This window comes from Thalia democratica, chromosome 3, assembly GCF_965202585.1.
Source record: "Thalia democratica chromosome 3, ktThaDemo2.hap1.1, whole genome shotgun sequence".
NCBI classification, from domain to species: Eukaryota; Metazoa; Chordata; class Thaliacea; order Salpida; family Salpidae; genus Thalia; species Thalia democratica.
In genome coordinates, this window is record NC_139167.1 from 78,623,758 (window position 1) to 78,650,375 (window position 26,618).

The 26,618-nt window shown below is 28.0% G+C and overlaps 1 protein-coding gene across 1 annotated transcript in view; it reads left to right on the forward strand.

Moving 5' to 3' along the window:
• Positions 1–15,391: 15,391 nt before the first annotated feature.
• Positions 15,392–26,618, forward strand: part of LOC145832580 (lactase/phlorizin hydrolase-like) — a 63,755-nt gene continuing 52,528 nt past the window's right edge. Inside the window, exons 1-5 of the mRNA XM_082939894.1 lie at positions 15,392–15,447; positions 16,597–16,791; positions 16,900–17,089; positions 17,550–17,798; positions 18,275–18,440. Coding sequence (XP_082796020.1) covers positions 15,392–15,447; positions 16,597–16,791; positions 16,900–17,089; positions 17,550–17,798; positions 18,275–18,440 — 856 coding nt within the window. The remainder of the gene's footprint in view (positions 15,448–16,596; positions 16,792–16,899; positions 17,090–17,549; positions 17,799–18,274; positions 18,441–26,618) is intronic.

Sequence of the window (26,618 nt, forward strand, 5' to 3'; positions counted from 1 at the left end):
AGTACAGTTGTTTTTTTTTGGTGCTATCAGTCTTAATTTGTAAAGAGTAAGAAAAAAGATACGATTTACGAGAAATTTCGTGCTTACAATAGATGTTTTAGGGTTTGTGAATATTAGTGAAAAAAACTCAAGACACAATTTACGGACTATTTGAAACTTAAACTAGATATTCTAGGATTTAAACCGAAAATTTGATAAAATGGAAAGTGATATAAACTCTTCGGGAAATAACTATAAAATGACACAAGAATTTTACATTACACATTCTGGAGTTTTAAAGAAAAAAAAGTCTTAAGTAGAATTTACCAGATATTTAAAAATTACATTAGAAATCATTGGCTTGGCAATTTTAAAAGCTTACACCATACACCAGATATTTTCGGTATAAATATTATAACTAAAAACAAGTCGAGTTTTAAACATAAATTGTATACCTTAAGTTAAAGTGGCATTTTTTATAAAAGAATATTGAATATAAAACTTTTAAGAATTATACATTAAACAACCTAACAAAAATACATAAACTAAAAAGCAGAATTTTAAAATTATAAGTACAACAATTGCTAGAATACCTACACTAATACAATTTTACAAACAAAACAGAAAAAAGATTGTTAAACCAAACTTCCGTCTGTAATATACCACAAAAATTAAGTAGATAAATCTATCTTAAGTATAAAATCAAATTCTACATAATTAATTTCAAATTAACAAGAATCTAAATAACTGGCTAAAAAAATTACAAATTTAAACCGTGCTATAGACTTCTTAAGCTCGAAATGGTAAAATATTTACCAAGCATTGCCGAAAACGAATTAATAGAAGCATTAAAACTTGCAAAAAAACCTTACTGAAAATATACAACTAAGTTAAGTTTGTTAAACATTATTGTGAAAAATAATTATAGTCTATTGTAACACGACCTGTAAAAAAAACAAATTCAGATAACCTTTTCAATATAACAAGGTTGCCTTAGATCGAGCGGATAATTCTTAGCTAAAACCGATTCAAAAATATGTATCTAAAGACTTAAAAGACTTTAATTTATTGCGAAAATTCAATTAGACCTTAAAAAGTGTAAAGTGAAAAGGCAAAACTTTATCAAAAATAAAATCAGATTAATGCATTCTGTGGTGATGACTAACTTTCTTATTAAAAGCGTGTTTATATTAATTTCCTGACTTTTTTTACCATCATTATTTCCTGAATTTCGTCTTTTTTAATCGCTTTTGTTTGGATTTCGTTAATTTTGGCATTTTTAAACCTTTTTTTGGACTTTAGTTTTTGTTTTGGCAATCTTAATACAAGCTTTAATTCCTACAATGTTGTGCTAAAGTCCACAATTTATTATACTTTTATTTATCAAACGAAACAAGTTAAAAAAAATTTTATCGGCTTTGGTCTTTATAGGGATGACCGCTTAAGAACTTAAGATGCAAGATTAGCAAAAAAATTGCTCACACTGCCAGCCTGACGAATACCCTTCAGTTCGTTCAGATGATTCACGATACGAAAACTATTAAATAGTTAGAGCAAACAATTATTTACCTGACAAATATCCTTCAGATCGTTCAGCTGATCCACGATATCACTCCTCATCGTGTTTTGCTTGCCCTGCTCATCTTGATTTCGTTCAGCTTCCTCGCTGCTTCCACCTGGTTGGCGTCTGTTCCCTTCTCGAGTGAACTTCTTCTCGGGTTGCTTCACCTCGCCCTTCGCCGTCACCCGCGTCTAAACTTCATCATTCGCTGCCTTCACCTGGTGTTTGAATTTATAATAAAATGTATGAACTTTTAAAAGTGTTTTAGCTGCAAAGGTTTTAATTTAGATCAATTAATTTCTATAGGCGTAGACTTCATCCTGTAGTGTAGCCATAAAATATGTATTTGCTATTTTGAAATGCGTAAAATGTCATTTTATGCCTTCTTGAAACACAATTATGACATAATAAGTATATTAGTTTATATATTTAGAATATACTGGTCATTAATATAATTTGTATTAGCTATAAATGGAACTGTTTTATTATATCAAAACTATTTGTAACACCAGGTTATATCAAAAAATTAATTAGTTACAAAATAATTGTTGTTCAAAGTCCTTTTTAGTTATAGTTTGCTAAATGTTTGTTATGAACTTTAATAACAAACGCATAACAATACAATTAAAACAATGATTATTTTAAAGTTGAATAATCTTTAAACAAATGAAAAATAAAATTTTTTTACTATTATTTTTTTAATGCCACTACCACGTTACTTGTCCATTAACTTACATATCCAATATATATTATTATTTTAAACCTTTCCATATAAATATAGTTTTAAGATAAAAATAATTAGCTTAGTTAATTTTGTTATCTACAGTATTACCTTAATTATATGATTTTTACAGATTGAAAACCAAAGTAGTTTCTAAACAACAGTAATTTTTTGATATATTTCTAGACATGTAAATTTACAAAGAAGATAAAACTGCTTGTAGATTTAAATTTAATTTAAATTCATACAGTGCTTCCTCGCTAATCCGGCCAAGTTGGGCAAGATTTTTTTGAAAATACGGCCGGATTTGCCTTTGGCCGGATAAGAACAAAATATCGCTTTTTTTTACAAATTATCTACCTTAGTTATATTATGAATGTATATAACAAAACGTACTATAAAATTTCTGTTAATTTAATTTATTTTACTTTATTCAAAGAAAAAAGAATTAAAACAGACAAAACTAAACGAAACAAAATTTTATAAGTTCAAAATTAAAAGAAAAAAACTACACTGTTAACACTTTAACTAAATTAAGATTTTTTTTTTTGAAAAAAGAAAGAATGGAAGATTGTTTTACAGTGCTTTCTCGTTTCTTAGCAGAAAACTAATTAATTTGATGAGTTTTGACACATCTTCAGGTATGGCTTCTGGTTGGCAACGATAGTAAGCTAAGTAATAGGTTATCCCCAGTAACCAGTTCAACAATTCCTTGCTCGTCCATATGCTCATATCCAGGACCATCGCAAGTCATCCATCTTTGAATATCATCTTCTGTAAATGTGATATTTAATCTCTCAAATTGCTGTACAAACTCGTTGTCTTGAGTTTTTTCTGAAGGGTCTATGTTTTGCATGAAAGAGCTTTGCTGTAATGGCATTAATTTCTTCCATGAGTTTCTAATGGAAGAAGGCTTTACCATATCCCAAGCAGATGAAACGGTGTCGACAACTTTGACACCATTGAAAACCCGTACTTGCTGAAAAGGGCCTTGAATTTTCACAGTAAATTAAACGATGGTACTCGGAGGCTTTTTCTAATAGTATTGGGCCAGTTATTGGACAACCCTTTTCACGTTCCTGACGAAACCAAATGTAAAGGGCGCTGTCTAGCTTGTCAAAGACGCTTCCCTCTACTTTTTTTGCCGTTTTAATAGCTCCAACTAGTCCCAGCTCCTCCTTTTCGGCTATAAACTTTTCTTCGCCTCTCAAAGTGTCATTTAAAGTTGACTTACCAATGTTAAACTAGCTCATTATAACAGCTTTATGCACATTATTGTTTGCCATTTCGCAAACTTTTAACTTGTTTTCAATTGTTAGTTGAACGCGTTTTCGTTTCTTTGCTGTCTAATCCATTTTTTAACCAGGTATGTTGACTGTAGTATATTAAAGTGTAACTTGCTTAGCAAAGACAGAAAAATTACAAATGAATAATAAACAAGTTTGTTACAACTGAGCGGGAAAAGTATGAATAAAAACTAAAAATTATACAAATGATACTTTATTATGGCATAACAATATATTGCTTGCATACTTATAAAACGTAAATTGAATACTTTTTCGAAGTAAAATGAAATTAAACGCTAAAAACGCTAAAGTAAATAGGTTGACTACTCGACAAAGACCGGCCGGATTAGCGAGGAACCGGATTAGCGAGGACCGGATTAGCGAGGAAGCACTGTACTACTTATTGAAACATAATAAAAGACTACATTAATCATAATTGTAGGAATTTGAACTGATATATACTTCATTTAATTAGTGAATGTAAGTAAGAACTCGATAAATAAAATAAATTTTACGACAAGCTGAATTAATGAGTTGCCAGTTTTAAAGCAACAAATTTTTCTATGCTTATATAATTATCTACTTTTATACAAACAAAAAATTGGTGCAAATTGTTAATATAATATACCAACTTGTATTTTTACAAACAAATAAATGTATTGATACTTACAAATAACAAAAACCACTTGCTATTTGGTTTACTTTATAATAACCTTATAAAGTATTCAATAAAAAAAAGAAACAGCAAACCTTCGTCGCCAATATCAGAGTCTTAATCACTCGAAGACGGCCAGTCATGAAATTGCTGCCAGTACTTACTTCTGCACCTACTAGTTGGATGGCTTCTTAACTGGTTCGTTTTCGTCGCTCGAATCGTCAGTTGATTCCTTGAATCGATGAAGAGCTGGCAGTTGCTACCTTCTTGGTTGCTATATAATGTAACTGATTCTTAATTTGGCCTTTATCACAACTGTTATTTTGCTTTTTACTAGTGGACCAAACGATTTTATTTCTGTGGCAATAAATATATTAAACTAAAATTAATTTCTACACATTTCTTTTCAGGAGACCTTTCTGATTAAAAACAAGGGGTGCACGACTATTCAAATTTCAATTATTAAAATTTCTAAAAAGGTTTAAAGGGCAACAATTAAAAAAATAATGTTTTTAAGAAAAATATGAACAAGACATTTAAGTCTTATTAATATCTACAAGTCATTTTACCCTTTTTTGCAAAACTTTAAATGTTTTTTGAAATACGGCTAACTTAAGTTTTAAAATTTACAAATTTATAGTAACTATTTAATATCTCAAAAGACTTTTCAAACTTTACAAACAAGATTAAACAGCTTATTTATTTTAATAAGACCAACATACAGATTTTTATTTAATTTAAATATTTTTTACTTATTGAGCCATTGTCTCTTAAATAACTATTTTAAGAATTTGACTTTAAACTTGAACTCTTATGTAACTAAAAACCAGAAACTTTTATTATTCAAAGTTACTGCACATAAAACAAAGCTATTTTAATTTGTATGTATAAATATCGAAATATTTAATAAGTTAAGAAGAGAATTTCCAAAGTTCTTTAGTAGTACAACAACAAAAAAAATTACTTAAACTATATGCAGTAACTTTTCCAAAGTCAAATATTTTATTGTAGATAAGACTTCATACTCACTAAATGTTTTGAGTAAAACATTATAAGAGATTTCAAAATATCAAAAAATTATCTAGCATGTTGTTGCACCAATATAAAGCTGAAATTATATAGTTAGCCTTACATTCATTCATATTTATATTCTATGTCAGTTTTTTCCAGAAGTGTTTTAATTAATGAAAATGCCAAAAAATGCATAACACACTTTATAGCCTTTAGCAATTACGAAGTATACAATATAATTAATAATAATATATATGTATCACTAAACAAAAAACTGTTTTTTCGTTTAATGTTCAATTATGGTAGGAATGAGCTTAATACATAAAACTTAAAGCGATGTGTTGTTAAACAAAAACCATTGGATATAAGTTTTGTTGGTTTATATCAAATAAATCTTATATGTTTATGTATTTAAATAGCTAAGCTTGTTTACAAAAAAATATCTTTTTAGACTTTTAAAAACATTGATTTTTAATCTAAAATTATAGTTATAATTAATCTAATATGTTAACGAAGCTAATAATTAACTACTATCTATAACAAAGCTAACTATAAAGTTTCAGTTTGATATTGGTGTGACATCATGCTAGGTATTTACAAAAATATATATATTATTAGAGAAATTCAACTTTAGATGATAGTTTTAACAGACCATATATTTAATTGATAAATTAGGATTTTTAAAAATGTACCTTAAGAAAAAATTATTATTTTATGTAGCTAAGAAATATTAAATCTACTTATGAAATGAGATTAAAAAAATTTTCTAGTAATTTTAAAAACCTCTTTGAACCAAACCTTAAAAATGTTTTAAACTTAATATAAAGGCTCTGTAGGTAAAAATATTTACATAATAATGAAATTGTTTAAATATTGTTATAATACATAAATTACACGACTCTGAACTGTAGGAACTTGAAATGTTGTGGACTTCATTTAATCAGTGGATGTAAATAAAATTCGATATGGAAATGAAACAATGAAAATGAATTGACACTACAGTAGCGTTTAAAGACTTGAATATATTAAAATTAAAAAAAAAAATTAATTAATAAATAATAATATTTATAACTCTAATGATAAGCTGAAATAATGAGTTGCAAGTAATTTAAAGTAATGATTTTTCTTAATGGTTATAAAGTTATCTACTTTAGATAGCCAACATTTTTGGGTTCACCTTGGTTTTAACAAGTTGATCTTATTTGATAAAGTTTTATCTGAACTATCAGAAATTTTTGAGCGCTTGAAAAAATTTGAAGTAATTTTTGAGATATGAGCGATCAAAGTTGGTGACCTCAATAGGTTCCAATGGAAAGGGCAAACTAAAAAAACTAAAAAAAAACATTTCACTAATAATATATCTCCTCCTTTATTATCTGAGCAATCTTTTACAATTTTACACAGAAAGTCTATTATTAAATTTTAAAAAGATTGACTGCAGGAATTTGTTTTAATTTTGAAATATAAAACTTTTATTGATTAAAAACCACCTACTTTTTTGCTTTTTTTGTTTAAAATTTTAGTTTATAATATTTTTAAAATTGCAATGCTAAAAAACTATATAAAAAACGTTTCCTGAAAGTCTGAGGTCTCTTATTAAACAAATGAAGGAGAAGATAGATTTTTAGTGATTTTTTTAATTTTACAGAAACTAACAGTAAAAAACCTGCAAATTTTTTTATAAAAGTTACAATATCTCAAAAGTAAAATGAGATTTTCTTTGTTCTACAAAAAATGGCTTATAGTATGGACTTAATGCTTACAATAAAGATCCAATGTTATTTTTATTTAAAAAAATGTTAGACCTCTATTCCCTTATGTGACTTGAGTATCTGAAACTCTATTAAAATATCTTAGATCTTTAATTTGAGGGGCTATTTTAATATTTTAAGGATTAGTCATTAGTAGAGGGTTACCAAAGTTTTTCAGTAAACTATTCAAGGTTTTTAAAAATTTCTTCTAGGTTTTAAAATAAAAATTTTCGGGTACATTTTTGAATAACATCAAATTAGAGATAAGAAATTGTCTTAATTAGTATAAAAACACTAAAAAGATATTGTAAAGCTAGTTTAAATGTGTTTTGTAACAAAATAAAAAATTTACTTTCAAAAAACTTAATCTTCATGACAGATTTTTTGTATCAAATCAAAATTCCAATACTTTACATGTTGAATATTCAAAGAATTGTTATTTAGAATCATAATAGTTTAAGTATATATTCTATAAACATTACTATACAAATTATTTAAAATTAAAATTTTAATTACTTTAAATTAGTAACTACAAAACTTCCAACCATTAGAATAATAGTATCATTAATACTAAGCATTTAACAACAATCTTGCAAAGTATTGCTTGTTTAAATAAAGTATATTTAAATCACATATAAAACTGTTTGCATACAATTTTTTTTAAATGCAGCTTTATGAGATACCAATAAAAAGTGTAAAATTTTCAAGGTAAGATCTTCTTTTCACAAAAATCAGCCTCTGATTTAAATAAAAAATACTTAAATAGTCTTAGTTTTTTTATTCAAAGAAAAAAAAAAAAACAAGCCTGATTTCAGCATATAAGCTGTTTTATTTTTACTAATCTGAGTCTCAAACATAACTCTCTAGCCTAAGTTAGTCTTAAGAATCTTCCTAAAACCTAAAATGAGTTCTTGTAAAAGGGTGGCCACACTTTGAGTCACAAAAACAACTGTCCTGATTGGCTTAAAACTGTCCTGATTCATCCTGAGTTTTTTCCAAACCTTCATACAAAAACTAATAAGAATTTAAAATTAATAAAAAACAAGTTCTTGAAAAAAATTGTTATAAAATAGCATCATTTTGAAAATAAATCTCTATTAAACCTAGAAAAATGGTCTGGCCTTAGATTATTTAAAAATAAAACCTAAAATTATCCTTATTTTTTAATTAAGAAACAGAGTCAGCCTAACTTTAAAAATCAAATTCAAAAACCTGAGCTACCCTGAGTAATTCTGAGAATTTAAAATTCTTCAAAATATCTGATTGAGTGGCAATATTATAATTTTCTCAAATTTGTGTTACTTACATTAGAACACTATACTTTAATTGTAAACACAATATACAATATTATAAAAATTTTAACAACTCACATTAGGTTTATAAAAATGATTATAGTTAGCTTAGTTACTTACATATAAAGCATAACTCTTACCTTGAGGAGAACTTCTTTTTGATTGTTTATCTTATCATTGTGGCTCAAAAGGTTTTACAGAAAATATTAGAGCATTGCGCGCGAAAGTAAGTATTAAGTAATTTTTTTAAATAGAAAACCAGGGACAAAATCGTTTAATAAATACCAATGTTTTTTAAAATGTTTCTAATTTAACTCACAACTTACAAGTTAATAAAAATTTATACTTTTCATACTATATATTTTTTTAAAGTTTTCAACAATAGTTTTCACAAGTTGTTACAACAATTAAAACCATACATTCTCTAATAACGAAGACTCAATTTGTAGTTTACTGTTAAACAAATACTACGAAAAAAAGTTAAGTACGAATAGCTGTGTACTTAAACATCACATTTTTATACTCGCTTTCTTAATTATTTTCAATCCGTAAACTAATAATTAATTTTAGTAATCTCTAAATTAAATTCTTTTTTAAAACCCTAAATAAATTCGGAATAAAATAAATATTTTATACACTTCGTTTATAAATTAACGCAACGAACTATTACAATTATATTTATATTTTGTCTTAAAGTGTCTAATTGTTTTAAATTACTTAGTCTATATCGTTTTTTCTATAGGTTTTTGTTTATAAATACAGTAAAATACTTTTTAAAAAGCTTTAATCAGTTTTCAACGTGCTAATAAAATTAAAAAATTATAATTACACAAAACAAAATTTATATAACATTGGTTGTACTTTATTTTTTTTACTTTAACTAACATTTTGCTGTTTCTTGAACTTTTTTATTTACTCAATACTATAATAAATAAACTTTAGATTAATAACAAATTCATATTGCAGTATATTACAGTCGTTTTTGTTTTTTTGTTCTAAAACATAAAATATATGCTTGAATTTTATTTTTTAGGGGTTTCAGTTAGTCTGAGAAATTCAATTAGTATAATTTTGGGTTGAATTTAAAAAAACTGAAAAGATAATTAGTTTTAGTTTTTATAATATTATTACTCCATATATCTAGTTCGACCAGATTCTGACCCACTGTGTAATAATTGGTCAAAAAAATTATAACCTAAAACTTGTAGTACTTGTAAAATCATTAAAGTATAATTATTACCATCGTTTTTTTATCATAATAAGTTGTAGTCCTCAATGCTTTGCTTCAAAGTTTATATGATAGTTTGTAAAATATAGCTCAATGTATTTATACAAATTTTAATAAAACTTGTATAACAGCTTAAGTTTATTTTATTGATGTGAAATGCCAGAGCTTTAGTAAAGTTTTAGTATGAGACTAATTTCTAATTAAGCTTTATGTTTTATATGATTTACACAGTTTAATTTAAGCTATAAAATTAAGACTGAGTTTTTTAAATACTACTTTTAAACAATTAACTTTTATAGAAAAAAAAGTTATTTTTAAGCATATTAATAGAAACTAATTAATATAAGTAATTGAACCTATCGATTTCAATGGTTCTTGACTATTATTTTTTTTATTAATCCTAAACCGATTTTTGTAGAATTTTATATTTAATCAGTTAAATTGAAGTTTATTTACTGAAAACAATTTTAAACGTGGCAAATTATTTAAGTGAAATTATTAGTACAAACTTGTAAAATAAGATAAAAACAGTCCTAAGAGTATAATTACGACTATAAATATTTGAAATTTTAAAAGAGCGAATAAGATAATAATTTGGAACAAAGTTTTATAAAAGTACACGCTTTAGACAATTTTTGTACTTTTAAAACTTAAACTTTATAATAAAAAAGAAAATTTATACACAAACTCATAACAAAATTTTTGATAATTTTACAAAGCATAGTTTTAATACATAATAAACATATATAACTATATTATATACTGGAAAACTAAACTGAAACGCATTGGATAAGAAGCAAACTATTTAAAGCTGACTGTTTCGTAAAACTTTTGCTTTGCATTTTATCAGAAAACCAATTTGTAAAACAATAATACTATGTAAACATATGGCAATTAAAAAATTCCAATTGTTCAGATTTTGATAGTCAATCCCACAAGGTTTGTTGTATATATAAGTAAGCTGCAAACTATCCTAACTATAAATAACGTAGTATATTTTTCTTCAATATTTCTTTTCTTTTAGTGTTTTAGTTCTAATGATTTGTAAGCAGTTAGTAAACAAACATCTTGCTGAAAATACAAACAACTAAATATGCTAAAAGAAATACAATCCAAAAACTTTCATTTCTAACATGATACAGAGTTAACTCATTTGTTATAACTAAAATTTTTTCAATTGTTCATTTTACATACTGTGATTGAAACGGTTAAGTGATGTTTTGATTTATTTCATCCACATAAACACAGCTTACCAGTTAGTATACTTTTTAAAACATATTAATCTTTGTTGAAGAACTACTTAGAAGAGGAGTTGTAAAAATGCGCCCTGCGAAAGATGATTGTACGGTTTTATTAATTTCATTATAAGTGCTCGCAAGCTAGTAAAACTTTCAAAAACTTTGGATTTTCAAGGTTTAGTATGAAGAGTTAAAAAAATAGTTCAACTTACGGGATGATTAACACTTACTTAAACTTGTAATACTAAGTTTCAAACGAGATACTTTACGATTTGTCATGAATGATTTAACAAAAAGTCTTTTTATAACTAAACTAAAAACTGTCTCCCGAGAACATTTCAATGTCGAAATTTTTCCTGCGACTATCAAGTCCCTGCTGACTCCTAATTTAAACGATTTTTAATATAGTATTTCTAAGTTTTTTTTTATCCTTCTATGTGTATTAATTTAAAATATATATTTGATTACTTACAAAATTATAGAATCTGGTTTAAATTTAATTCATAACTCAGAAAATTTTAAACAGGGTTTTAAATATATTTTTTTATTGATACTTAGATGGTAAGATTTGCTTTAAATAACCATAGATTTCAAAACGTTCAATATGAATTTACTAAATTATATTTTAATGCTGTTAAATAACTCTCAGATTGCAAGTACTTTAGTTCAAAAATATGCACGAAAAATATATACTAAGATTAACTTGTGTAGATAGTTTTGTATAAATTTAAAATGAATTTACACTAAATATAACTATAACTAAAATAAATCACTATTTTCACATTGAAGGCTGTTAAATTTTTGGCTTTTAGTCACTATTTTATTCTTATACTTTTGGTCGGTTTACTTATCGTGTAGTTAAAAACAATGACAACTCAGTATAAATTTTGCAAACACAGCTTGCAAACTAAAAAGAAAAGTAACAAGAGTTACAAAAAGACTTTTCAGGTTCAAAATAAAATTAAAACAAAAGCCTGCACTGCATCTAAAGAGGTGTTGTAATATTACATTTAATAAATATAGGTCGATAAAAAATGCAGTATAATTATGAAGACAAAACAATTTTTTTTAATTTTAGTCATATGCTATATCTTTTGTTTAAGTTCAGAGTACATATGTTTTTTTAATTTTCTAGTAGTAAAAACTTAAAACTTACTATTAAATTTAGCTTACTTTGAAAATATTAACATGCCTAACTTATTTCGATAGAAAAAAAATTTAAAACCTAGTTTAAGGTAATTGTGTCAAAAAAATTAAGTAAGATGTTAAAACTACTTACTTTTTTATATAGTTTTTAGGCCATTAATGACTGGAATTTACAAAGTATATTTTAATGTAGTGTAAAGGAAGAATAAGCATGATTTCTTTTGAGATGGTGTAAAAATCTAAGGCTAAAAGTTTTTCAGGTCAACTATGATTGTCTCAGGTGTTTAATTTTAAGTAGCTAAGGCTAAAATTTTGAATTGTTAAAATTCACGCTAGTTGTTTCATATGTCTTAAAATCTAATTCAATGATTTGATAAGATAATTTGATGCTTATTTAAATTCCTGTAGTTTAAAAAAAACCAGATTTTACCCTAAAAAAAAAACTTATCAAAAAAAAAAAAAATCAATTAAAAAAAATTAGATAGAATAAATTAAACTATAAATTATTATTTTCAAATATTTTTAATTCTATTAATAACAAACCGATCATTCGTAGTATTTAAGAACCATTTATTACGTAAAGTTTAATTTTTATTAAACAGGAACAAAAAACTATTATATTTGATTTTAATCAGTTGTCTCCTGTAAAAAACCTTATTTTTTATTCATAAGTATTAGAAAATAGTTAAATTTTTAAAACCTAATTAAGTTTTGTTTAAAAAAAAAAATAAAACTTTAAAAACATCGCTATACTCGTATTATCAACTTAAAAGTGAACATTACATTTAAAACTATTAAGTTTATAAAATCAGCTATCATATTAAAATTACACATTTTTTTGCAATTAAAAATATACGTTCTAAACCTAAAAAAGTAAATTCACAACGACAATGATTTTGAGAAATAAAAACTTGTTTTCTTAGTTTTTTTGTTGTGAATTGACTTTTTTACACCAACTAGAAAGTTTTCTTTTAAACGAAGGTACCTTTACACAACAATAGTTTCTATAATCATATGTTTCGTCAATATCTTCGTATTTCCACAGACAATCTTCGTCAAGATCGTAGCAAAATACAGAATCTTCGTGCGGAAACAGATAAATTTTCCTTTTAAAGCACAACACTTTGTTAATAGGAAAATCATCGTCGTTGGTGAAGAAAACAAATTGTTTAAAAGTGGTGTCGTACACCTCGCACGGTATCGTGCAATCTCCAACTACAAACATTTTGTTGGTGGCAACAATCAGGCTGTGATCACTTCTTGCGTGTATCATGTCGGGCATTGCCGACCATTCATCGCCGAAAACGTCGTACGCCTCAACGCTTTTCAGCATGCGACCCGAAACACCACCCGAAACACCACCCGAAACTACCACCTTTCCCCGAAAAACCACGCAAGCGGAACGGCGTCTCGCGCTTTCCATTGCGCGCACTTCTTTGAACCCGTCGTCGTTGAAATAGCAGCAGGAGTTGGTGGCGTTTCCAAGCCAGCTGCCTCCTCCGACCACGAAGATTCTATCAATAAAGGAGCAAGCGCACGTTCCGATCCGGCCGTCGATCATGTCGAAGTTCAGCTCGCTCCACGTCCCGGTCGCGCGCGAGTACTTGTGAATTGACGTCGTGCGCCCGGAGCTGTCCTCACCGCCGATCAAGTAAACGTCGCTTTTCAAATACACGGCGATTGAACCGCACCGTCCCGCAATCATCGAAGGCAGCCTTTTTGTTTTGTGCAAGTTGTGACGGCATTCGATTCGGTACAGATTTTACCCTAAAAAAAAAACTTATCAAAAAAAAAAAAAATCAATTAAAAAAAATTAGATAGAATAAATTAAACTATAAATTATTATTTTCAAATATTTTTAATTCTATTAATAACAAACCGATCATTCGTAGTATTTAAGAACCATTTATTACGTAAAGTTTAATTTTTATTAAACAGGAACAAAAAACTATTATATTTGATTTTAATCAGTTGTCTCCTGTAAAAAACCTTATTTTTTATTCATAAGTATTAGAAAATAGTTAAATTTTTAAAACCTAATTAAGTTTTGTTAAAAAAAAAAAATAAAACTTTAAAAACATCGCTATACTCGTATTATCAACTTAAAAGTGAACATTACATTTAAAACTATTAAGTTTATAAAATCAGCTATCATATTAAAATTACACATTTTTTTGCAATTAAAAATATACGTTCTAAACCTAAAAAAGTAAATTCACAACGACAATGATTTTGAGAAATAAAAACTTGTTTTCTTAGTTTTTTTGTTGTGAATTGACTTTTTTACACCAACTAGAAAGTTTTCTTTTAAACGAAGGTACCTTTACACAACAATAGTTTCTATAATCATATGTTTCGTCAATATCTTCGTATTTCCACAGACAATCTTCGTCAAGATCGTAGCAAAATACAGAATCTTCGTGCGGAAACAGATAAATTTTCCTTTTAAAGCACAACACTTTGTTAAAAGGAAAATCATCGTCGTTGGTGAAGAAAACAAATTCTTTAAAAGTGGTGTCGTACACCTCGCACGGTATCGTGCAATCTCCAACTACAAACATTTTGTTGGTGGCAACAATCAGGCTGTGATCACTTCTTGCGTGTATCATGTCGGGCATTGCCGACCATTCATCGCCGAAAACGTCGTACGCCTCAACGCTTTTCAGCATGCGACCCGAAACACCACCCGAAACACCACCCGAAACTACCACCTTTCCCCGAAAAACCACGCAAGCGGAACGGCGTCTCGCGCTTTCCATTGCGCGCACTTCTTTGAACCCGTCGTCGTTGAAATAGCAGCAGGAGTTGGTGGCGTTTCCAAGCCAGCTGCCTCCTCCGACCACGAAGATTCTATCAATAAAGGAGCAAGCGCACGTTCCGATCCGGCCGTCGATCATGTCGAAGTTCAGCTCGCTCCACGTCCCGGTCGCGCGCGAGTACTTGTGAATTGACGTCGTGCGCCCGGAGCTGTCCTCACCGCCGATCAAGTAAACGTCGCCTTTCAAATACACGGCGATTGAACCGCACCGTCCCGCAATCATCGAAGGCAGCCTTTTTGTTTTGTGCAAGTTGTGACGGCATTCGATTCGGTACGCGCACCTGAGAACTTCGTGACCGTTGCGTTTGTAACCTCCGCACATTATGACGTCAAACTGGTCGTGGTCGCAACACCTTCTCGTGCGGTAACAGCTTGGTTTTTTTAGAAGAACTTTTCTGCCGTTTACCTCTTTCAACGTTTCAACGAGCTCTTTAGTCACACCTAACGGTGACAGGCTGTTTACAAAATGCTGCATTTCGTATTGAGACAGTAGAGTCAGACGAACCTTGTGTAACAATTGTTCTGCGAACTTGCTGCGTTCTTCATTGTTGTGTTTCAACCAAACTATTAACGAATTGGATACTTCAATTTCTGAGTGAATATTCAAGTTAGAACTTCCGAGTATTTTAACTAGCATATGGAAGTCTAGATTTAAAAAGTTTTCTGTTTCAACTACACTAGGGAAACAACTATCAATAAGGCGCAATGCGAGCTTTGCAAGGTACCGCAAGTCGTAAAATTTTGCTAAAGTGTAAACCAAAGTGACATTTTGAACATCAATATGTTTAATATGATCGTTTATTTCGTCCAAAATATCTTCTTCTAGCAATAACTTTTTAACTCTATATTCTGAAACAATTTTTCTTTGTTTGATACTGGATTCATCTAAAAAATATACCATATATAAAAGTTTTAAAGACTAGTTTGAACATTTGATTTTTGTTTTTTAAACATGTTTTAAAAGCTATTAAAACTTTACTTTTTTGAAATCTAAAAACATTCTAAATTTAAGTATTGCTACAAAATCTAAAGGTGCAATATTTAAACTTATCATTTAAAATGAGATTATTTAGCAAATACCAAAAAGATGATTAATTCTTTACTTCTAAAATAATTAGAAACTAAAACAAAATAAATAGGATAAAATCTTAAATAGTCTTACTTTGTTTATAAGATTCACTCAAACTTTTTGCATCTTTATTTTCAGAACATTGTTGTCTATTTCTTTTTAACATATTGATAAACTTGTTGATAATAGTATGATATGTACTAGCTTTAAAAAAAAATAAAAAATTAATTCAGAAAATTTCTATCTATTTATTTTATATGAGTTTTTTTCAAAGACTCATAACTTAAATATTTGTACATATGTTGTTGTTTTTTAACTGGCTTAGTTGTCTGAAATCATAATTATTTAAATAGTAAAACCAGGGGTCGCAGCCTTATGCAACTCGCTGGCCAACTTTCTAAAGAATAATTGCTCGAGGGCAGCATTATTTAGAAAAAAGTATTTGAATGCCGCTTATATTTAAAAAAGTTCAAGAAATCAGTAGAAAAATATTGTTTAAAATCAGAATGTGCAAATAAAGCACTAGTAGGGAACTAATAAAAAGTTTTTATTGAATTATCCGCCTAACTGTAGTTTTTATTATAAAAACTATGATTTTTATTATTTTTAAAGTGTATAACCTTTGATTACAAGTAGCTCGCAGGCCGCAGATTTTGACTTAGAGGGCTGCATTTGGCTTGGAGGCCGCAGATTGCCGACCTCTTAGTTAAACAATAAAAAACAATAAATAGAGTCTTATTAATTGGAAAAAAAAAGTTCAGTAGTTATTTTCTTTGTAAAACCTTATCAATTAGTACTTGAATAGCTTTGTTGTGTTTTAATTAAAACTTTCTCTATACAGTAGATTTAAAAAACAAAACCTGTGCTTCCGGTTGTTCGGGGACCGGGTGAAGAGGTGGATAACCTTCAACGAGCCGTGGGTGTTCACCAGGCTGGGCTACGGTGAGGGCATACATTCCCCCAACTTGAGAATGTCCGGCGATTTCGACTACAAGGCCGGCCACAACGTCATCAGGGCCCACGCCATGGCTTACAGGTTTGTTTGAGCATTTATTTGGTTTAAATACTTTAAAAAATTTTATGTAATATAAATAAGTTTTTTGTATTATCAAAATTACAACAAAAGTTGAACAAATAATACCAGGTTGTACGCGGACAAGTACAAGTCGACGCAGGGCGGCAAAGTCGGAATAACAATGAACTGCGACTGGACCGAACCGAGGAACCCCCACAAGATGCAGGACCACGTTGCCAGGGACAACCTGCTGGACTTCTTCCTCGGGTGGTGGGCGAAACCCATCTTCGTCGACGGGGATTACCCCGATATCATGAAGGTGGATTGATATATTGTTTTTAATTCTATACAAACCAAGTAGCTTCAAGTAAAGTGATAATTTTAAAATTACAAGTATTCTTTCTTTGTCTAAATATTTGTTTTAGTGTGAGAATTTATCAATGTTTTATTTTTGTTATTATAAATTTGATATCTGATAAACTAAATTTATAAATATTGCTGTCTTTCAGTCAGTAAAGTCAATATAGTACTATTAAACATATTTAAATAGGGGTATTTTCCCAGATTTTACACTGTCAACTGTCATATTTTAATATACTAAAAGTCTTTACCAAATTGCAAATAAAATTTAATTTCTCAGACATTGGTGGTACTACTTATTAGTAAACTCAAAACCGTAGTTTTAATAAAGTTTATCTTTAAACCGTTTTTTTAAATATTCGAGTGTCAAATGTCGAAGATTGCTAAGGGAAATTATGTTTAGTAATTTTTTTTCCAAGACACTGATTGGTGAAAGATCGACGCAGCAGGGATTGTCGGAATCACGACTGCCCTCGTTCACCTCCGAAGAGAAGGACATGATAAGGGGATCTTCGGATTTCTTCGGTCTCAACCACTACACCACCAACCTCGCCTACAACACTTTCAAACCCGCCAGCGATGACGTGGTAGGTTACTATGACGACAGGGAATGCGGAAACCAGAATGATTACACGTGGCCCACAGCTAAATCCGTTTGGTTATTTGAGGTAACTGTTTTTTTTTTGGAATTAAAAGTAAACGATTTTGTATGTTATAATTAATAAGTATATGTTTTTAGATTGTTTTTAAATGTGTAAAAAATATTTTTTTAATTTTGTCTTATTTATAAAAGCGTTTTTTACTTTGAAACGCACGTTGAAATAAATATAGGATTTGCATATTTTATATTTGAAAGTACTGCATAAGTTATGATTTATAAAAATTTGAAGAACCTTGGTTGTTTGACTATTTTATGTAGTTTATGTTTGTTTAAACAAACAACTCATACACGCTTCTAAATTTAATGGAAGTATGTACACTCACATTAACTTTTAAAACAATTAGTTAACCTTATGTACATATTTATTTGATTCTACTTTTAAGAAAATTAAAAGAGAAAAATATAATTTTGTTTAAAGTTATACCAGAGAACTAAAACAATCAGATACTACTTAACAACACGTCTTAAACAATATTCAAAAAGGTTCCGTGGGGAGTGAGACGGCTGCTGAACTACATCAAAGAAAAATACAACGACCCGGAAATTATAATCACCGAGAACGGAGTTTCTGAAGGGGGAGATTCCCATGAACTGGACGATTATTGGAGGAAGGAGTATTACGTCGGTTACCTCAACGAAGTTCTTAAAGGTTTTGAAATAATTTTTTATTTAGGTATTGTATTAAAGTAAGTGTTGAAGGCTTTATGACATTTTTTTTCATTTGTTTTAAGTATTTACCTTGTATTTAACTTGACAATTATTTATAACTATTTTGTTTATATTGTTCTAACTTAACGAATTGATGAGTTTCTTTACTTTGTTTATACAAAATATGCTATATTTTACTCTAGTTTAATTTATTTAAAGTTTAAACTCTGACTAGAATCATAATAGGTTTTAAAGAACTCTACAAAAATAAACAATACTAACTACTTAAACTTTGTTTACGACTAAGAACACATAGAGTATAAGACTACTAAGAATCAACATATTAATTTATACTAATAAACAAACAGCAATAAATGAAGATGGTGTTAATGTAAAAGGATACACTGCTTGGTCTTTAATGGACAATTTTGAATGGCAATCTGGTTATGATGAAAGGTTTAAAGTTGTTACTTTTGTATCTATTTCTGTTTAAATAAATAACAAATCACTTTTTTTAAAACATATCTTGTCTAGAACATTTATATTTTCGTAATATTACAGACTTAATAAATTAATTTGTGATTTTATATCGTTTTACAACTCGAATGTTTATACTATCTACTTCTTAGCTCAATTATAAAAAACTCGCTAAGCATTGTTAAATTACTTGTTGCTTTTACAAAAAAGTAAAAACTTGGTGTTCTTTGTTCATCAAGTTTTTTATTACTTTATGTTTTTATTTTTCATTGATTTTAAATTGTTTATGCTATTTAATCGTTGAATTATTTTTATCAAAATCGATATTTCTTTCCAAGGTTCGGCATGCACTGGTTGAACTTCAGCGATCCTCAGCTGACGAGGGTGGCGAAACAATCGGTTGAATGTTACAAGCAGATTGTGAGGGAAAACAAATTTCCGTCGGGTGGCGTCGAAGAGCTGCAATATTGCGAAAGAAACGTCAACCTCGACCCTGGTTGGTTATAGACTTTGTTCAAGCATAGTTTGACTTTTAACAACCTTTTTAACTAAGTAGCAAGTTTTTGTACAATCTTACAACAGTTTATTTTTTGTAATTTTGTTCTTATAATATTTTATGGGTAAAATTTTAATCTATTTTTAGTGCTCAACTTGATTTTTAAGAAGCCAAACTGAGTTGCACGATTTAAATGATGCTTATGTTAGTGTATTTTTGGTAAAAAATGATTTATAAACAACGTAAATTTCTCAAATTACCTTTGAAACAAGAACTTGGAACATTTGAAAATGAAAAAGTGCTGTATTTGGGATCAATAATGTTATACTTAAAATCATTTCAACCTCATTTTACAGTACTTCCTCCTGAGAAACCTGACGGTGGCGAGGTCGGTGAGGTGTTTTCAGTGAATTTCCTTGGCAACGAGCTTGATTCAGATTCAGCCCTGACCGCGTTGAACGCGTTGTTTGGTGTTTCTATTGCTCTTTTCTGCATGTTCATATTTGGATCAATTTATTCAGGTAATTGTTACTGAATTTATTTTGAAAAATTTGTGATATAGTTTGATAATCAAAAAACAGATTTTGTCAGAAATACTTTATTAAAATATTTAAGTTAGTAGTTATTAAATAAACAAGAGTTACCTGATGTGTTGATACAATTTCAATTAACAAATTAGTTTTATAAAGTTTAAAACTTAATTGTAAGGTTTTATTAAACTTAATTTTACACGTATATTAAAAAAAGTATGACTGTAAACTTTGATAACATAAGTTTTTTAATGGTGTTTATATACGATAGAGAAACAGTTTGTACTGTCTATTAATAAAATAAAAATGATATGCTATTTGATTTATTGTTGAACAACTTATATTTTACTTCAATTTAATTTAACAAATTTATTCAGTAATTTATATATACAATAACTACTAGAAAAATTGAAGTTATGATTTTATTTGTTACTTATTAAACTTTTATACTACTTGTATGACAACAATTTGTTTATATTTAGGATACAAAATAAAGAAAGCAAAAAAGTCAAAGAGGTACAGAGAAGATCTTCACGGTAAAGAAAACGTCAGTATGTCTGCTATTTAAAACCTTTATGACGTAATATTTCGCACAGTTTTTTTTTTATACTCTTTATTTGTTTACTTTTTTTTTTGTTGGTTTTTTGTCTTTAATAAACTTGTTATAAATTTTAGCCTTTCTATTGTGATACATACAAAGACTTTTATATACAATATTTTAAATTAACATTGCATTTTACTAAGGAAGGGTGGCGTCGTTTCAGATGTGGTAAAAAATAGATCCTTGCGGGCCAAATCATTTTAACCTTATTCTATTTATATAACATTTATAATAATTTCATAACTATTTAGTCGAAAATTGCTCAAAGTTCTTATTTCTTTAACAAATGAGAAAAAGAATTGAACTTTTTAATAATTTATCAAGTGTAATTTTTAGCTTCATTGAAACTGTACCGAGATCTTTCTTTTATCTATCCACATTAAGCCTAGAATGTCTAGTGTAAGTATTAGAGTTAACATAGCCAGGTTTACACGTTCTCTGGCTGCAGATTTACTTATTGCGGGCTGTGTTATCTGCAACTTTGTTAACATTTGCGGGCCTGTCATATATATTATGCAGTACTAGTTTAAAGCTTTAAACGAACACGTTTGAAAAATGATAACTTATATAACATTTTTTACGTAAAAGTTGAAAGACTTTAGTTTTTGTTCAGTTTATCGTTTAAATACTACATTTAGGGTTATTTAAATTAAATAAATAAAATACTGAGCTTAGTAAACTTTCACTAATATGACTAGTTTGAACATTAGAGTTATGTTTTTCAAACATATTTTCAAAGGTATTAAAAATTTACTTTTTACATTCTAAAATTAAGTATTGCTACAAAATCTAGAGATGCAATATTTAAACTTATCATTTAATATGAGATTACTTAGTAAATAACAAAAAGGTGATTAATTCTTTACTTCTTAAAAATTAGAAAGTAAAACAAAATAAATAGGATAAAATCTTAAATAGTCTTACTTTGTATATAAGATTCACTCAAGCTTTTTACATCTTTATTTTCATAACATTGTTGTCTATTTCTTTTCAGCATATTGATAAACTTGTTGATATTAGCATGATATGTACTTGCTTTAAAAAAAAAAAACTAATTCAGAAAATTTCTATCTATTTATTTTATATGTGTTTCTTTCAAAGACTCATAACTAAAATATTTGTATTTATTTTGTTGTTTTTTCACTGGCTTACTTGTCTAAAATCATAATTGTTTGAATAATAAAACCAGTGGTCGCCTTCTTTAGATATCATATCCATCAATAAATAAACAAGTTTCAGCACTCTTTGATAGAAATCAGATTTTAATATCATCAAAAAAAAGTATAGTTATTTAAAACGTTTACATTCAGTATTAAAATAATATTTTTAATCTAAGTGCGTACTTAACGCAAATGCGTACCTCTTAGTGTCCTTATCGATGTGCGTAGTGTAGTTGGTAAACAAATAAAGAGTATAAGATAGAAGTTAAGTAATGGTTTAAACAAGTAAATGTTATGAAAGAAGGTAGAAACATTTTTGACTCTCTTGAGGTAGCTTAATACAAGTTTTTAAACACCAACATTTGAGCATCATACGCGTATGCATAGTATTACACTATTAAGAGAGTGCTTTCACTCTGAAAAACGACAAGCTGACGACCTAGTCAGCTTAGGGATTTTATAATGCAAAGGTTATTGAAGAAAAGCCTAGACGTCGAGGCGGGTAGACGTCGTCAAGGCGGGTTAACTGGCAGTGTTTTTGCAGGCATATAGATTATAGCTTGAGTCGACGTGGCCGTCGACTCAAGCTGGCATCGAAAGAGCGCAGCTGAGCGTTAAAGGTCGTATAGCAGACCTCATTTAGTAAGTAGCGAGGGAAGGTGAAGCGAGAGCAAGGCAGGTACCGTCCTAAGCAAGCCATTGAGCATAAAAGCCGGTCTCTCGGAAGGCAGTTTATAAACGAGCTCTGACATGATTCAGCCCAGAAAAAAGTCTGTTTGAGTGCAGTATGATTGATTAAAGCATTTCTAGAGGTGAAGGTTCGGCCGGGGCGACTGAAGCAGAGTAGGCGAGATACTAGAAAATGCTAAGGCGAATCACTCAAAATGTAACAAGTAAAAAATCGGCTTAATCTCAATTAAGCTTTGAAAGTCAGAGGTCAGTAGAAGCGAAATGTTTTGCAAGGGAAGCAGGAGCTCCGAGAAAGCAATTGTAATAGAGGGGGGAGTGTTTTTTAGAAAAAGTTGTTGAAAATGAAATGTTGGGTTGTAGGAAGGGTCAGTAGAATGTAGAAAGAAAAGTTGAAAAAAATTTGAGCAAAAAAGGCCTCCGAATTCGCCCGCGGGCGAATTCGGAGGCCTTTTTTGCTCAAATTTTTTTCAACTTTTCTTTCTATGTTTTTTTCAAAGGCGTTCGACGAAAGTCGGATGCCTTTTTTTTACCCAAAGTTTTTTTCAATATTTTTTCAAAGGCGTTCGACGAAAGTCGGATGCCTTTTTTTTACCCAAAATTTTTTTCAATATTTTTCAAAGTCGTTCGACGAAAGTCGGATGCCTTTTTTTTTTACCCAAAATTTTTTGTTATATTTTTTCATAGGCGTTCGACGAAAGTCGGATGCCTTTTTTTTATCCAAAATTTTTTTTAAAGTATACCACAGTAATGACTTTTTTTCGATTATAATGATGTCTTAAGTTTTGAACGGTGCTGCCGAATAGTTAGCATCGTCTTTCTTACAAATTTTTAATAAGGTTTGTTGGGGTTTCTAAATTTAATCTATCAATAGCCTTAACAGAAAAATATATTTAACTCTTGATACTTATAATAAGTTAAGATATATTCAAAACAATGATAGTAGAAAGGGTTATTGTTTTTTGAAACATGTAATATAAAAATATTACAGACTTCAAAACCTTCTGTTATCATTTTCGGTTTTGAACTATAAAGATAATACTTTTCAACTAATTTTAATATGTTTAGGTATTTCTCTTTTCTATATAAACTATTTTTGAAGTTAAAAAATAAAAATATAATATTTATTGTAAAAATAAACCTTTAGTTAATTTAATTTCTATTTAATATTTTTATTTTTTTATATTATAACAAGTTAAGATATATTCAAAACTATGATAGTAGAAAGGTATATTGTTTTTGAAACATGTAATATAAAAATATTACAGACTTCTAAACCTTCTGTTATCATTTTCGGTTTTGAATTATAAAGATAATACTTTTCACTAATTTTAATATGTTAAGGTATTTCTTTTTTCTATATAAACTATTTTTGAAGTTAAAGAATAAAATTATAATATTTATTGTAAAAAAGACCCAGAGCTAATTTTATTTCACAAATATGTGAGATTTTGTTACCAAGTACTGAAATTATTTATAACGGATAATTATAATAGAAAATCTAGAAGCTTAGGCAAGAAATATAGTTTCAAAAAATAAAACGAAACTAAATACCAAGTAAAAAATAAAATAAATATGAACCAGATACAATGCAGTTTTATTAGTAACATAGACAAAACGTTTCTTTTACATAAAATAAGTTATTTTCTGATTAGTTTCAAGTTTTAATATTGTTGAAAATAGCGATCAGTCATTTTACGCAATTTAATTATGTTATAGGCAGTATAAATATTTACATTTTTCTACTATAAAACACTTCAACTAATTGTTTGCTTTTGCAACATTAGTATGTTGTTGTTTAGAAAATTATTACTGTGTTACTTTAGAAAGTTTAAAGAAAAGTTAGTTAGAAAGTTTTACTTGTTATACGTTACTTTTCTAGATTAACATTTTACTTTTTAGAATTAATTAAGTTCTACAAAAGTGTAAAACATATAAAACTTTTTATACATACTTTATTTCCTTTTTTCTAACTATTACAAACGGATAGTAATATAGAACAACGTATTTGTTTTATTTTTAGAATTTTTTAATTTCGATTAAACTTCATTCAGGACAAAAATGAGATTTTTGAATAATTTATAAACTAAATTTTACCCAATATTTACAACCTAATCGATACTACAACTAAATTAGCTTAGTACTGAAAAACATTTTATAACATAACTTTTAAAAACTAACAACTATTGACGTGAATAAACCTTTCAACTACAACTTATATAATTTGCAGTATAACTTATATAAATACATGTTTTTATAATTAGTTGCATTAATAAACTCTTTTTATTAATATACGACATGAATGACTTAATTTCTAAACTAAGGCTCGAAACAACTAACCTTGTAACTAACCTTCGCCCGCGGGCGAATTCGGTCAGTAGAATGTAGAAAGAAAAGTTGAAAAAAATTTGAGCAAAAAAGGCCTCCGAATTCGCCCGCGGGCGAATTCGGAGGCCTTTTTTGCTCAAATTTTTTTCAACTTTTCTTTCTATGTTTTTTTCAAAGGCGTTCGACGAAAGTCGGATGCCTTTTTTTTACCCAAAGTTTTTTTCAATATTTTTTCAAAGGCGTTCGACGAAAGTCGGATGCCTTTTTTTTACCCAAAATTTTTTTCAATATTTTTCAAAGTCGTTCGACGAAAGTCGGATGCCTTTTTTTTTTACCCAAAATTTTTTGTTATATTTTTTCATAGGCGTTCGACGAAAGTCGGATGCCTTTTTTTTATCCAAAATTTTTTTTAAAGTATACCACAGTAATGACTTTTTTTCGATTATAATGATGTCTTAAGTTTTGAACGGTGCTGCCGAATAGTTAGCATCGTCTTTCTTACAAATTTTTAATAAGGTTTGTTGGGGTTTCTAAATTTAATCTATCAATAGCCTTAACAGAAAAATATATTTAACTCTTGATACTTATAATAAGTTAAGATATATTCAAAACAATGATAGTAGAAAGGGTTATTGTTTTTTGAAACATGTAATATAAAAATATTACAGACTTCAAAACCTTCTGTTATCATTTTCGGTTTTGAACTATAAAGATAATACTTTTCAACTAATTTTAATATGTTTAGGTATTTCTCTTTTCTATATAAACTATTTTTGAAGTTAAAAAATAAAAATATAATATTTATTGTAAAAATAAACCTTTAGTTAATTTAATTTCTATTTAATATTTTTATTTTTTTATATTATAACAAGTTAAGATATATTCAAAACTATGATAGTAGAAAGGTATATTGTTTTTGAAACATGTAATATAAAAATATTACAGACTTCTAAACCTTCTGTTATCATTTTCGGTTTTGAATTATAAAGATAATACTTTTCACTAATTTTAATATGTTAAGGTATTTCTTTTTTCTATATAAACTATTTTTGAAGTTAAAGAATAAAATTATAATATTTATTGCAAAAAAGACCCAGAGCTAATTTTATTTCACAAATATGTGAGATTTTGTTACCAAGTACTGAAATTATTTATAACGGATAATTATAATAGAAAATCTAGAAGCTTAGGCAAGAAATATAGTTTCAAAAAATAAAACGAAACTAAATACCAAGTAAAAAATAAAATAAATATGAACCAGATACAATGCAGTTTTATTAGTAACATAGACAAAACGTTTCTTTTACATAAAATAAGTTATTTTCTGATTAGTTTCAAGTTTTAATATTGTTGAAAATAGCGATCAGTCATTTTACGCAATTTAATTATGTTATAGGCAGTATAAATATTTACATTTTTCTACTATAAAACACTTCAACTAATTGTTTGCTTTTGCAACATTAGTATGTTGTTGTTTAGAAAATTATTACTGTGTTACTTTAGAAAGTTTAAAGAAAAGTTAGTTAGAAAGTTTTACTTGTTATACGTTACTTTTCTAGATTAACATTTTACTTTTTAGAATTAATTAAGTTCTACAAAAGTGTAAAACATATAAAACTTTTTATACATACTTTATTTCCTTTTTTCTAACTATTACAAACGGATAGTAATGTAGAACAACGTATTTGTTTTATTTTTAGAATTTTTTAATTTCGATTAAACTTCATTCAGGACAAAAATGAGATTTTTGAATAATTTATAAACTAAATTTTACCCAATATTTACAACCTAATCGATACTACAACTAAATTAGCTTAGTACTGAAAAACATTTTATAACATAACTTTTAAAAACTAACAACTATTGACGTGAATAAACCTTTCAACTACAACTTATATAA